At 38.0% G+C, this 15647-nt stretch overlaps 1 protein-coding gene across 5 annotated transcripts in view; it reads left to right on the forward strand.

The window, feature by feature from the left end:
- The window catches only part of UNC80 (unc-80 homolog, NALCN channel complex subunit), a gene marked incomplete at both ends in the record, with an annotated part of 167667 nt that overhangs the window by 40537 nt on the left and 111483 nt on the right, over nucleotides 1-15647 (forward strand). For 3 of the 5 annotated variants that reach the window (XM_079781819.1, XM_079781822.1, XM_079781823.1), the window contains 7 exons: nucleotides 112-259; nucleotides 2386-2534; nucleotides 4691-4857; nucleotides 5590-5688; nucleotides 9514-9728; nucleotides 11170-11276; nucleotides 12893-12989. In XM_079781819.1, the coding sequence (XP_079637945.1) occupies nucleotides 112-259; nucleotides 2386-2534; nucleotides 4691-4857; nucleotides 5590-5688; nucleotides 9514-9728; nucleotides 11170-11276; nucleotides 12893-12989 (982 nt within the window). The remainder of the gene's footprint in view (nucleotides 1-111; nucleotides 260-2385; nucleotides 2535-4690; nucleotides 4858-5589; nucleotides 5689-9513; nucleotides 9729-11169; nucleotides 11277-12892; nucleotides 12990-15647) is intronic. The other 2 variants (XM_079781820.1, XM_079781821.1) reach the window with 1 other exon arrangement.

Here is a 15647-nt window from a genome sequence, read left to right on the forward strand (position 1 = left end):
AGCTGGAATGGAAAGGAGCCTTTGCTTTCTGAAGGCTGCCGTCTCGGGCTAATGGTATCCTTAGCTTAAGCTGGTACCTGTGACTTTTTCACTTTTCTCCCTTCATTGCAGGCCCAGAATTGCCTCACTAAGCTGTACAAGCTAGATAAGATGCAATTCCGACAAACCATGAGGGACTATGTGAACAAGGACTCCCTCAATAATGTAGTGGACTTCTTGCATGCTTTGCTAGGATTTTGTATGGAACCGGTCACTGACAGTAAGTAAAGCTGAACCAAGTTCTAGTTCTAGGAGAATTCGCTGTGAGGTAAAGCAGGTAGCATTTCAGAAGCACACTGAATTTATATGGATAGAATATAGAGGAGGAGATGTACACGTGTGTGTGTATGTGTGTGTGTGTGCGTGTGTGTGTGTAATAGTGTATAAACAAGAGAAGCGTGTACATCATCTTTGATGACATATTTTGGAGCCTTTCTGAGGACAGCTTACCTCAGCAAATGGGAATTGGGTGAAGCTGTGGTACACTCACCGTTAGCCCTCAACCCTTGCACTACCATTCTTCTCCCTCCTATGACCTCTGTTGTGTGACAACTGAGGCAGAGATCCAGGAACTAGGAAATATATTCATAAATAGTCACGTAAACGAATATCTGTTATGTGCACACCACATTGCTTGGAGAATTTTTTTACAAAATAAAGTAGGCAAGAAAAAAACATATAAATATAGTAGTAACACATATATTTTGATACACATATATATGCATACAATATACTGATAAAATATATATAAAATATAGTAGTAACACATAATTTTGATACACATATATACACATATAATATACTGATTTAAAAAAAAAAACAACAACAGGCAAAATGGATGTATAGACAGGCCCACAATACTTTATTTATATCTTAGCTTCATGGCTTTAAGAAAACTCCAGTATACCATAGAGACCATAATACACCAATTGCATCCATAATAAACCAAACACCTTCAATGCCACTTGAAGGCAAATGCAGTAAAGAAATGAAAGTGATGTGTTTTCCAGGTTGAGGAAAATGCACATTTTCATTAGAGCCTGGGAAGAAATAACTTCTTAGTGTAGGGGGGCTGTATTTATACAATGCATGTGTAGTAGTAGTCGATCAATTTATAATGAAGATATATTTGATGGATTTAGAAAATATTGTTTCTCTGTAGAAAATGTGGAATAATGTATGTTTTTAAAGCTGTTTTAAGCCAAGCACATTACAAAAAAAAGAAAAGAAGAAAAAAAGTGAGAGTTGTGGTTGAGACTGTAAGAGAAATCTTGATTACAAACTTTTTAAACAATCTTTTTTTAAGCTATTGGAGATAGAAACTATAAGCATAGACTTAACCATTTGTTTCTAATGTAAAATCTAGAGACAGAATGTGAGAGGTTGATAATAAATTGTATTACTTTAAGGTGATGAATTCCTCCTGGGATTCTTGAGAAATGGAAGTGAATGGGCCAGCCAGACACACAGGTCCCCATCTAGTCAGTCTTGGAGCTACACACACCCTGCCCCTACAGTCCACAGTCCACAGTCCATAGGTGGCTCGAAAGCCATGAGGAATTTTCTGTCAGCCCCCGAATACCTGATGTTACCCTACAAAAGGTCCATGGATTCATGAAAAACTGGCATAAAATGCCACAGAGGGTGATGGCCTCAGTTCACTGGCATTTCACATCTGAATGAATTAGAAAGGGGTACCTGTGAGGGAGGTTGTAGATTTTCCTTCTCTGTCTGTCCAAAGAGTCTCTGGGAGCAAGAAGCTGCTGGAATTTCTTTGCAGCTCTTGGCAGGACTCAGTCCCCTTCTTGTTCCTATTGTGTGCCTGTGTGAATACCTCCCCAGACCCCTCCTGGCCTCTTCCCTCCCCCTGCCCCACTCACCTCGTTGGCCTCACCTCACTCTACTTCTTACAAACCTAGCGATTTCCACTGAGAGCCAGTTTTCTTCACCACCTACAAGACTGATCTGATCAATTTCTCCTCCAATGAGGGACCCTTTAGTAGATCTTCTTTTTTTTTTTTAGATTATTTTTTTTGAATGATCACCAATTTAAAAACTACTCTAGATCTAAGTCTTTCTTAGGATCAACAGTTGATTCTCTTTGCTTTGCTAAGATTTATCAATTAAAGCACTCCATAAAGCAATGGAATATGTCATAATAAAGACTCTGACAGAGACTATGAATTGTTTATCTCCAAGTCCATGGAAAGGTTACTAAACCAGGGGTATGTTTAATCCTCTGTTTCGGTATTCTGTGTATCCTTCATTAATTCCTGGGTGCCCAGTACTTCTTTGAACTGTGTGGCTTGATGGAAACTGCCTTTAATTGGCTCCTTTGCATTCCAGACAAGGCTGGTTTTGGAAATAACTTCACCACAGTGGACAACAAATCCACAGCCCAAAATGTGGAAGGCATTATCGTCAGTGCCATGTTTAAGGCCCTCATCACACGCTGCGCTTCAACCACACACGAACTGCACAGCTCTGAGAATCTGGTGAGAAGCTCACCTTTCCTTCCCACAGGAAATCCTTGTCTCTATCAGAGAAAAGTCCTCACGTATAGAAAACATACTGCATTTCTTCATTTCTTGAAATCATGAGAAAGAGAAGTTGCAGTCTAAAATACCTGCTTTTCCAATGTCACCAGTAACTCATGGTGGAGCCTCAGCAAGAGTACATCCTATCATCCTATCTGTAAACAGATTTCTCTCCCTCCTCTGCCTCGGGGCTGCTGTGGTGGTTGGTGTAATAATTGCGAAGTACTTTGAGCCCTTCAGAAAGAAGGTGCTGGAGTGCAGCACGTTAGCTCGTGAAATATTAAGAAATGTTATACCAAGCATCTTTTAAAATTATACTTACTTTAAAAATTAATGAAATATGCTGCTGAAATAGCTCATTGGTTTTTTTTAATGGGGGGCTGTATTCTTTTAGCTACTCTTCATAAATGACTGTGTTAATTAAACCACTGAAGCCACAAGTAGAGCAAGCCGGGCTATAAAAGGTTAATGCTTAATTACCGCAAAGGAGATTGTGTACTGAAATGTACATTCAGGCCAACAAATGTGAAGGGAAGAGATGAGTTCAGGTCTGTCTGGGGAGTAAAAGAGTGTTTCTCTGCTTTGCCAGTTTGTTATATATTATGACTTCTATGTAGAAATCAGCCCATTTACATATGTGGACAGTATCTGAGGAATTTATTTAAGATATTCTAAACAATTGAAACCACTCACTTATCTGGAAATAAACAGAATAAAACCCCAAACCAAAGGGGATTTAATTTTCCTGGTTGTCAAAGCCACCCCAGCAAGATCCTTGGAGCTTGAGAGTAATACGGACACAACCTACCCATTCAATTTGGTCAAAGAAAGAAGTCATTTGACAAGTGGATTATACTACATGTGAGCTCTTATACATCTTATTATATAACATGCATTGTGACATCATGTATGGAAGAAGTACTGCATTTCTTAATTTTCTTTCAATTATCTTCAATTTGACTTTGAACCATTCTTCCCCTAGAGTGGCTGGAAGTTGAATCTCAGTCATTCTTGGCTTTCTCCACTTTGCAGAGCAGTGCAAGTCTTAGGTAGGACCGAGGGCCCGGGAGGCTCCATGGGTTTCAGTCATTGGTTCACACCAACTATTTCACATAGTGCTTTTGCTGCATGCACTCTGGAGAGATTGGAACCCTTGCTTCTTGGGCCTTGCCCATTCCATGGAGTAGCTCCAAAGAGCAGAGTGAGGGCACAGGGCCTTGGTGCCCACGGCAATGAAAGGACACTCTCCATGTTTTTCTTAGTAGCTATTCCTTCTGCTTTTTTTAAAAAAAGATCATGGGCATATTGTCCCAGTGGTCTTAGGTTTTAAAACTCAAAGCTATCAAGGTAAGTGGTTTTTTTTAGGCTTTTATGTTCTGCTTTGCCAGGAACATTTCCTAAGACAAAAAAAAAAAAATATAATGACAGTCTTCTTAAAGAAGGAAGAGAGGGGGAAATGCTGAGTACAAAGCTTAATCTCTCCCCCAAAAAATGCTGCCTATATTTTAAAATATTGCATTACCAATATATTGGTGTTAATAGCCCTGCATCATCTTAAGTTCATAGTCAAGTTCACTTTCAAATGAGGTGCAACATACATGTTATTTGTTAAATCTGTTCAGCAAAATTCATCATCCTCGAATGTTAGGCTCTGTCAGAAATGTGTAGAGGACTTAACAATTTTATCACAATGATGTAGAAAATTTGGAGAAGCTAAACAGGTACTGAAATCTCTAGTATCAACAAAATTCTGATTGCATTTTGTTTTTGCAGGTATCTCTTCAGACGTCACAATTAAGAGAGCAAAATTAAAGCTTGAGAATCCAGTGGTTAAAAGTATAAATCAATGTCTTTCTAATGATACAGCCAACTTTCTGAATATAAAGCATGATAACCATTCTTTTTCACACTAGAATGACATGCAAGGTTCCTGGTAATGTAGCCATAGGAATAAGGGAGAGGAGGTTTACCATTGATTTCATCATAGGAATTTGTCTTCCCTTTATGATCCCAATGCTCATCTAAGCCCAAAGAATTATGCCCCCCTCTTCCTATGAAAACTATACACTCACACAACTACCTTTCCTCACACTTTCCTTCTTGCTTCCAAATAGGGGCTGTATTGTGACATCCGTCAGCTGGTCCAATTTATCAAAGAGGCTCATGGGAACGTCTTCAGGAGAGTGGCCCTCAGCGCTTTACTTGACAGTGCGGAGAAGTTGGCACCAGGGAAAAAGGTGGAGGAGAATGAACCAGAATCTAAGCCTGTGGGCAGTAAAAGGTTGGAAGCTTGAGCTCTCCGAATATTAGTGTTTGCCTGTGTCTGTAGAATATAATCTTCTGTTGCATGTCCATGTGGTTCCCGACACAGTGTGTAACTCCAATACAGAGAGTTACTTTTGCATAAATGGAATCACTGATGGTGGTCCAGCTGCAGCTTAGAAAAGGAATGAGTTTACCATCAAATAAGTCCTGTCTCTGTATGAAGCAGAGCTCAGTTGATCCCAAACTTCCATGCACTTGAACTCACTTCATAGCTCTTACTTATATATTTAATCTGTGTTTCGTTTCTTCGATAGATAATATAAATTTTTGGTCAGGAAGGAAAAGCAATTACTGCTACCATATCATCTTCTTCAGTTAAACGATATTTTTAATACATCAAAAGATGAATTGCTAAACAGAGCTCTGCTGTTTTTATTTCTAATAAACATAAATTTATTGTATGCCTATTTTATGAAAAATGCCACTTACAAAGGTAAAGGAAACTCCTAAACTTAAAATCCTGCCTGCAGTTAATGACTCTGTTAGCAATAATGGTGGAATTCTTAGGCAATAGGTAGCTAGGTCATGAGTCAAATGGTAAGATATAAATTCCAAACCAACATAGATTCTGTTGACATGGGGTTTGCAAACCATAGAGTTGTCTAGAGTGGAGTGTTGTGAAGAATACGAAATACTGAGAAGTGGTGTCCTGCTCTGTTGTGATTGGTGGAATGCACCATTTGCATAGGTCAGAGGCAGGAAGCGTTGTGGATAAAGGCCAAGTGTCCTCTGCACCTGAGGAATGTCGCAGCTTCATATCTGGTCGACCCTCACAGACTCCAGAGCAGTAAGTAGCATTGGTTTTGTGTCCAATGTAGTGGGCTGAGCACTTCCCAATGGAAGAAATTTTATTTTCCAAACTGCTGTTTGTTGATGTTGTTGTTTATTTTAACTTTGCATTGCTTCTGTCCTTTACTTTTCATTCCCAAAGCCATTCATCTCTACAGATTTAAATCATAAATAATCAACCTCGTGCCTATAGGAAGCCTCTGATATCAGTTTATCTCTACTTTTCATAATGGTAAAATCAAAAGCATCTTGAAATTAGTATCCCCAGTAAATGTGAAGATTACTGTAGACATTAAATAAACAGCCTAGGCTCATTTGCATTAATTCTTTTGGGGGTTTTTAATCCTCACCTGAGGACAGTTTCATTGCTTTTTAGAGAGAGGGGAAGGGAGGGAAGGAGTGTGAGAGAGAGAGAGATGGAGAAAAAAGAGGAGAGAAAGAGAGAGAGAGGAGAGAGAGAGAGAGAGAGAGAGAGAGAGAGAGAGAGAGAGAGAGAGAATTGATGTAAGAGAGAAACAGATTGGCTGCCTCCCCCATGCGCCCTGAGCAGGGCTGGAGATCGAATACCACAACCCAAGCATGTGCCCTGACCTGGAATTGAACCCATGACCTTTCTGTATGGGACAGTGCTTCCACCAACTGAGCGACACTGACCAGGACACATTAATTCTTCTTTTGAGGACTACTTGCACAAGTGGCATAATCAATATTTAAAATGTGTACATCCTTTTAGGTATGTCATATTACTTCCCAGAACCCTGATTTAGTATTAAATAATTATCCTTCCAGAAATTCTGTAGGTAGTGTAGCTTTTATGTTATCCTCTCTCCATAGTCAATAATATTAGTCATCAAATAGGACTTTGGTAATAATCTACTGCAAGCAAACAAAACCTTTAAAGAATAAAAAGCCCTCACAGTTGTGATAGCCCTTGAAAAATCTTAGAGACTGCCCTAAATGGGTGGAGAAAAGTGAGAAGAAGTAAGTCAACTCTATAGGCCCAGGGACCGTGTGAGTTTTTGCCTACCAGGATAGTCCCAATGCCTAGATGGTGTTTGGCACATAGTAGACACTTAATATGTATTTGAATGAATGAATGAGTGACAATCAATGAAAAGATAAACTTGACAGATTACCATTAAACCTTTGTTTTCTTTAACTTTTTCAAAATTGAGGTTAAGTTTATTCTTTAAGGTAGTCTTCAAGGAAATGGTAAAAATCCAAATATAAGCTCTAAGAAAAGAGAAAAAGTAATGTGAAAAGCTAAGTTCTATAGCTGAATAGCCACAGATTAGTTAAAAGTCCTTACACACAGAATCTGTCCGAAAAAGCAGGACTTTTTTCCAAAATCACTCTAGCAACTATTGAGCAAATCTGATAAGAATGATCTAATAGTAAATCAGATTAAAAAATGAAACCATTTATCTTCCTAGGTAATTTATTTTTGTAGACTGCACAATATTCTCTTTCTTCCGTATTCTGTAAACCCCAAATGATTTCTCAGCATTTAGCACCTATCTCTTCTTTCCCCTCAAATGAAGATACATGTTTTAATAGGCCTCTACTTAAAAATTTCCACTTGAAGGGATGTCATAGAATGTCAGATATAGACTTTTTCCCTGAACTGAGTGGGCCCAGGAGACGGGCATGCCAAATGTCTTCTGTTTAGCATTGGAGAAAGATGGGTAGATGGATGAGCCTGGCTCCTCCTCTCCCTTCTCCTTCTCTCTCCTCCCTTCCCCTCCCCTTCTTACCTTTTCTTTTCCTTCTCCCTCCTTAAATAAGTCACTTTAACTGAGTAATATAAAAAGCAGTTTTATATGCTCTTTCTCTGAAACTAATTATTGATACACACTCATTGGACAAAGCTGATGTTGCATTTATTGAGAAAGCTGATAAATTACAACCTCCATGAATGTTTTCCCACCCAGACCATGTAGTCATGTATCGCACATTCCCCAAAGGTAAGAAATGCTTCATGCACTGTGATCATTTTATAAAAATAACTGAGAAGTCAAATTCAAAAACTTTGATTTAAATTCATACCATATTTGATAAACAGATTTCCCTGGTTTAAAATAAGAATAAAAGGTATTTAGTTCTCTGATGAGATTTTGAGTGACAAAATATGGATCCCCATTAAATAGCTCTAGAAAATCATTGCTTTACACAGTATTGTCAAATTTGGGGTAGATTCCAAATTTAACCCAAAAGCTTGTAAGCCTTGAATCCCATGAACAAATTTTTATCATGTTAACTAGGTATTTTCTATAACCTTCTCTTTCCAAATTACTGAAGTCATAAATGTTGTTCAAATTGATGAATATGGAAAACACAGAAAAGCATAGAGAAAAATAGTTTTAAAACCAGAATGCCATCAACTGGAGACAGTTATAGTAAACTTTTGGTATGTTTTGTTGGGTACATTTTTTAGCATATATACACATAAGCTCATACTCAGACATATGCTCACATGTGTACTTTTATTATTATTATTATTAACCTGGTATTATCCTAGCTAATTCATTTGATCATTGTTTTTTTAACTTTGCACTGTATTTCAACTATATCCATATCAATAGTTTTCTAAAATAGGATTTTAATGTCTATGGAGCATGTCATTATATGGAAGTCCCCTAATTTATTTTAACTGTATCCCTAGAGTTAAACATTTAGATTGTTTTCAGTTTTTCAGTGTTGATCAATGATACCTCAGTGAGCATTTGACCTTCTTATATGTTAGCATGTTGTCCCATCATTTCCTTGTGATAACTTCCTGGATGTTGAATTCTTCTGTCATGGGTGTAGATGTAGGCTTTGGATAACCCAATTACCTTCCAGAAAGGTTTAATCATTGTAAGGCATTGCTGGCAGTATGATAGTAACCATTGCTTTCCTTTTTACCCCCATAATGTTTGCCAACTTGATGAGTGAAAATGGGGATCTAATTTCAACTGTCTTTTTAAAAAATTCCTAGTGAGATTAAAGTCTGCATGAAATTGGCCACTTGTCTTTTTTCTCTTGTGAAATGCCCTAGTCAAAAATCTCTTTGGAGATGTTCCCATTTATCTTACTGTATGGGACGAATATTTTTACTTTTTTTAAAAATTGGTTTCAGAGAGAGGAAGGTAGAAGGAGAGATGTATAGAAACATCAGTGATGAGAGATAATCAGTGAAGGTTCCTGACCAGGAATCAAACCATGACCTCCTGGTTCATGGGTTGATGCTCAACCACTGAGCCACATCAGCTGGGGCAAATATTTTGACTTTTAAACCTTACTTAAGTTTCTTTGACTAAAGTAAGCCAAATAATTTGGCATTCTGAAAATAATTTAGTGAACAATTGTTGAAGGATCATCCCTTGGGTGTGGTGATTACATTTCATTTATTCATTTATTCAAGTGTTTTTGTGAGTTTTTTAATGTCAAGAATTATACTAAACTGGAGTGGGGGTGGGGAGTAAGATACAGTTGTGCACATGCCCCAGGGAATTTCCAAAAGTGGGTAAATATTTACTAACACTAAGTGCTGCTGCTATTATGACTCACACCTGCAGATGAATACCTGCAATAAAATTTAGTCTTTTTATTAAGGCTGAAAAAAAAATCACTTCAATTTAACAGCTGAGACACGACTGTTTTCAGGAAGAGCTCACAGAGTCAACCTTGGTCTTCCTCCTTCCACTCCCACTCTTTCCAAATCCCAGCTCTTCAGAGATAAATCCTGCATGAGTTGCCTATGTGCCATTAGCAGGGGGTTGAAAGAAATTTAAGAGACTTTCAGTGTATCACATATTTAATTCTTGCCTCTGCTTGCTTTCAGCGATGAACAAATGCAAGGGGGCAACCTGGGGCGCAAAGATTTCTGGCGCAAGATGTTCAAATCCCAGAGTGCAGCAAGTGACACCAGCAGCCAGTCTGAGCAGGACACCTCGGAATGCACCACTGCCCACTCAGGGACCACCTCTGACCGACGCGCCCGCTCACGGTCCCGCAGAATTTCCCTTCGGAAGAAGCTGAAACTCCCCATAGGTAAAAGTATGTCTGTATTTATTTATGGATTCTCTTATTCCCTGCCATGCCCTCAAACAAACTCATAATCAAAACAGAGCAATGCATGATAGGATGCAGAAAGGGAAAGCCTTCAAGTGAAAGGCCAAAACTGACTACATTTATTCATTTACTCATTTTTTTAAAAACAGGTATTTCTCAAATTTCAACTATGTGCTTCTACAGGGTGCAAACATTATGTTAGGCATCAGATATTAAATGGTGAGCAAAATTACACAGTGCCCCATTTTGCAGAACTTAAAATCTAGCAGGGGTGACAGATAACCACACAACTAAGTATAGTGGCAAACTATGGATTTTATAAAGCAAATATAAACAGGCATCAAATGCATGCAACAATAAGACCTGGCCTAAATGGGGGAAGGGACAGGAATTATAGAAGGTTTCTTGGAGGAAGTTTTTTTTCTTTTACTTAAAAAAAATACACACACACACACACACACACTATATATATATATATATATATATATATATATATATATAGAGAGAGAGAGAGAGAGAGAGAGAGAGAGAGAGAGAGAGAGAGAGAGAGAGAAACATCAATGTTGAGAGAGAATCATTGTTCGGCTGTTTCCTGCACAGCCCCCACTGAGGATGGAGCCCACAACCTGGGCATGTGCCCTTAACCAGAATAACCAGAATCAAACCTGGGATCCTTCAGTCCGCAAGCCAACGCTCTATCCACTGAGCCAAACAACGCTCTATCCACTGAGCCAAACTAGCTAGAGGAAGATCTTAAGGAAAGGAGGAAGGAGAGCACTCTGGGTGGTAGCCATAAAATATACAAAAATATTAGGAGGAAGAGAAATGGAAGAGCTGAGCCAAGGAGAAGAGGGGCTGCAAGACTATGGTAGAGTGACAGGGGCCAGAGCATGCAGGCCAGTTTGACTCTCTACCCTAAGCCCTCCATCGCCCAGGTGGGATGTTGAAGAGTAGTAACATGAGCAGGTAAACTTTTTCTAAAAGATTGCAGCATGGAAAACATATTGGAGGGAGCCTGAGTGGATAAGAGAGAGCATGGTCCAGGTATGAGGGATGGTAGCTTGGACTGGATGGTGACCATGTAGACAGAGAGAAGTGGTCAGGTTTGGGAAGTACTTGAAGGGAAAATCAACAGGACTTACTGGAAGATATGAAAGTTGTCAAGGAGAACAGGATATATTATGGTTTTATTCACCTAAGAGGCTTACGTTCTTTTAGTCCTGGTCTTACTTATTCATGTAATTTTATAGTCCAACACTGACCATTTAGATTCAAAGCATGTATACTGAAAAAATTTCCTTTCACTTCTATTTCTATCAAGCCATTCAACTTCCATTGCTTGTTGGGTACATGCTGGCATTTCTGTTTAATCCATTTGGGAGAAAATGCTATAATGGTCTGTTTTTTTTTTTAAATTATTAAATAGGGAACTGGCTGAAGCGATCCTCCCTCTCGGGCCTGGCGGATGGCGTGGAGGACCTCCTGGACATCAGCTCTGTGGACCGCCTGTCTTTCATCAGGCAGAGTTCCAAGGTAAACAGGACATTACTTCTGTGGGAGGATGTTGGAGTCGCTGATGAAAAATTGTTAGGGCTGAGAAATGCTAAACACCTGGAGGGGACAAAGAACAATGAAGAAACTCTCTTAAGTTGAACAAGTTAGGAAAGTTAGTTAGATGAACAATGAAAACTAAGATGTCTTTAAAATATATATACATATATATTTTAAATCCTCACCTGAGGATTTTTTCCATTGATTTTGAGAGAGAGTGATAGAGGGAAAGACATAGAGAAATATCAATGTGAGAGAAACACATAAATTGGTTACACAAGCCCTGATCAGGGTCTGGGGCCGGGGAGGAGCCTGCAACCAAGGTATGTGCCCTTGACCAGAATCGAACCTGGGACTCCTCAGTCCACAGGTTGACACTCTATCCACTGAGCCAAACTGGCTAGGGCTAAGATGTCTTAATAGTAGACATTATAAAGGAAAAAAGGAAAAGTGTGGCAAAAATTTTATATAAAATTATAATGCAGATGTAGGTGTATGTGTGTGTGTTACTTCCTAACTGTATTAACTTTTAACACACATGTAAAATTCCTGATATCTCAAGCTCTTTTCCAGGGATACAGTAATTCTATAGTGATTCCTCTTACACACACACACACACACACACACACACACACACACACACACACACTATTTATTCTTCTTCCACTGCTTTTTGCATCAGCTGAACCATTCTCCCTATTGAAAAAGATAAAGAAACTCCAGATGACTTTTCCCATTTAGTGCTTCTTCATAAGACTGTTATGCAATGTAGTAGCACATGATTTGGAACAGGTAATAATTCTCAGGGAAATCCATTTCTTATAAAAGAGTTTTTCTTATGAATGATTCATGGCCCGACCACTGTAATTTTTAGCATATGATAAGTTACATTTTTCATAGAGAAATTATTTGCTTACATTCTTTCTTCTTTGAATCTGACTAAAACCGTTTTTCTTCTATCTCTTGTAAAAGTAATATTTTGAAATTATATAAAGAATATAGCAACATTATAAGACATTTAGAAGATATATTTACAATTCACGTTTCACATTCTTTATGCTAACAAATTGGTCAAGGATTTGAGAGTTTATGAGGCCCATAGCCTCCTTGCTTTGTTGGAAATTTTGATTACTGTTGGCTTCAGGGCAAGATTGAGAATGCATCTTAATTCTTAGAAGAACCCATGTTACTGCTTTTTAATTACAATGTACTTTATAAACAAATTTATACTGGTTCTTCTATGGAGATTTGAAATCTCTATTCTACTTGCTTTTTGGTCTGATTCTCAATTGTGGTGGTGTTATTTGTAAAGGATGCAGATGGCTTTCTGTTCCTGGTTTTCAGTTTGAACTTAATCAAAATTAAACACTAGGAATACCTCATTTTTTTTTACTACGTTATTTTCATAGTGTCTGATTATTTCACTTTCAATCTATGACCAGGATCTTCCTTCAAATTATAGTTACAAAGTGTGACTAACTAGATGTGGAAATCAGAAGTAACCTTCATATTCTAAGCATCTTATTTTTTAAGACAACGGTTAGTATAAACACAAAGAGTTGAACTTAGTCATCTGGTTACTTTCCTTTTCTCCTCAGGTCAAATTTACCAGTGCAGTGAAGCTTTCCGAAGGTGGGCCTGGGAGTGGAATGGAAAACGGAAGGGATGAAGAAGAGAATTTTTTCAAGCGTCTTGGTAAGTGTTATGCAGCCTAAGAATTATATTCAGCCCAGCCTGCATGGTTCAGTGGTTGAGCATTGACCTATGAACCATGAGGTCTTGGTTAGATTCCCAGTCAGGGCATATGCCTGGGTTTCCAGCTCAATCCCCGGTGTGGGGCATGCAGGAGGCAGTCAATCAATGATTCCCTCTCATCATTGATATTTCTATCTCTCTTTCCCTCGCCCTCTGAAATCAATAAAAATATATTTAAAAAAAATAAGTACATTATGCCGAAACCGGTTTGGCTCAGTGGATAGAGCGTCGGCCTGCGGACTGAAAGGTCCCAAGTTCGATTCTGGTCAAGGGCATGTACCTTGGTTGCGGGCACATCCCCAGTAGGGGGTGTGCAAGAGGCAGCTGATCGATGTTTCTCTATCATCGATGTTTCTAACTCTCTATCCCTCTCTCTTCCTCTCTGTAATAAAATCAATAAAATATAAAAAATAAATAAATAAGTACATTAAACTTTCATCACACAGAACAAAAATTTGATGATATAAAATGGTTTATTTGTTTATTTTCTATTTCCATTGATGTATTTATTTTTATTAAACTTATTGGGGAGACATTAGTTAATAAGATTATATAGGTTTCAAGTGTATATTTCTATGATGTATGATCTGTATATTGCATTGTGTGCCTACCACCCTAAGTCAGATTTTCTTCCGTCACCATATATTTGGCCTCCTTTACCCTTTATTACCACCCCCCATCCCTCTAGTAACCACCATACTATTGTCTGTGTCTATGAGTTTCAGTTTTATGTCCACATATGAGTGAAATCATGTGGTTATTACCTTTTACTGACTGGCTTATGATCCAACAACCCCTCTTCTGGGTATCTGTCTGAAAAATTTGAAAGCATTTATTTGCAAAGGTATATGTACCCTTATGTTCATTGCACCATTATTCACAGTGGCGAAGACATGGAAACAGCAAAAGTGTCCTTCGATAGATGATTGGATAAAGAAGATATGGTACATTTATACAATGGAATATTGCTAAACCATAAGAAAAGATGATATACTGCCATTTCCAACAACATGGATGGAACTAGAGAATATCATGTTAAGTGAAATAAGTCAGTCAGAAAAAGCTAAGAACCATATGATTTCACCCATTGATTTCTTATTTAATTCCTTCTCATATGTGTGTTGTCTAGAAACAAGGCTGTTCAAGAAATGTTTGTTTCTCTTCTGTAGCTTTTAGCCAGGTCTTCTTTGTGCCATTTTAGATTCTATCTTTTGAATTTTTTCCACTATCGGATTTTTCTTGAGCTACTTCCTTTTGCAATTGATAAAAAATATACCACACTAACCGAAAAAAAAAAATACTGAAGGTGTTGAATATGGAATATTTGCGTCTGAAATGGGAACCTACTCATAAAGAATGAAATGGTCCAACAGATCCTAAATATCCATCACCCACTTGCATAATAATTAAAATTATTTTCCATATTTGCTTCATTTATCTTTTTTGTTTTTTAAATGTATTTTTAAACAAATCTCAGATACCATCCCTACTTTTGCCTTTATGCTGAGGCAGCAGACGGAAAGTGGGGCCACGGGTAGGAGGAATCAGGATATTCTTGACAGAAGAGGTGAGAAACCATTTCTGGAAATCAGATCTGTGGTGTCTCAGTGAGGACGAGGAGTTGGTAACATCATAAATGAGTGGCCTGAGCATAAATTAAATCAAACTCTAAATCAGAGGGAGTATAGTTTTAGGTGTTGGAAGTACATTTCAGAATCCTGAGGAGGAGCGTGCGCCTGATTTTAAAAATTATATTCAACATAATAATCTTATATAAGAAAAATTTTAAATATATATATGTATATATATACATACTAGAAGCAGAAGAGTTATGAGATATTAAGGTTTTTAAAAAAGAATTTGAAGATAAAAATGATGCAAAACAATACTTTGTACCATTTTTTTCCTTAATGTGTGATCCCTTAGACTTCCTGTATCAAAATCAGTGGAATGTTTGTTAAAAATAAACGTAGCCCTATGGAACCAAAGTCTCTAGTGATGCAACCTGATACTTTGAATTTTAATAAGCTCCAGACTAATTCTTATTTGTAGGCAACTGAACTATGGAAAACTAAGAGGGGCAGGATCAGTGGTCCCCAAACCTCTCACCAGTGTGTGGTCAGGCTGGCTGTATTGTTGTCATCTGGGTGTCTCTACAAAGCACATTCTTACCCTCTGCTTCCAGAGATTTGGAAGCTCTGAATCAGATTCAGGAACTTCCTAGATAATTCTGATGCTCAGACGGGTTTGGAAATCCTGGAGTTAAATTGCCAACCTCTAAGGTCCTTTACGACTGACTGTAATAGTCAGTGGTTCTTTGCAACTAACATATCAAAATATTGCCCTTGATGTCAGTTTATGTAACGTGTGAAATTGCACAGTGATTGAATCTTCCATAAAAATAGAAGTGAGTTGTTGATTACAGGAAGAATTATTTTAAACATCCAAGTGTTCTCACAAGTATTAAAAAGGAGAACTGGTAGCAAAAAGTATTTAAAATTTTACTCATGTAAAACCCCACATTTACGTTTACATATGCCATGTGCCACCAGACTCCCAAAAGTCAGGGTGTGTCCAAATAAACATTAAAATAAAGAG

Source organism: Cnephaeus nilssonii, assembly GCF_951640355.1.
Source record: "Cnephaeus nilssonii genome assembly, chromosome: 10".
Classification (NCBI taxonomy): domain Eukaryota; kingdom Metazoa; phylum Chordata; class Mammalia; order Chiroptera; family Vespertilionidae; genus Cnephaeus; species Cnephaeus nilssonii.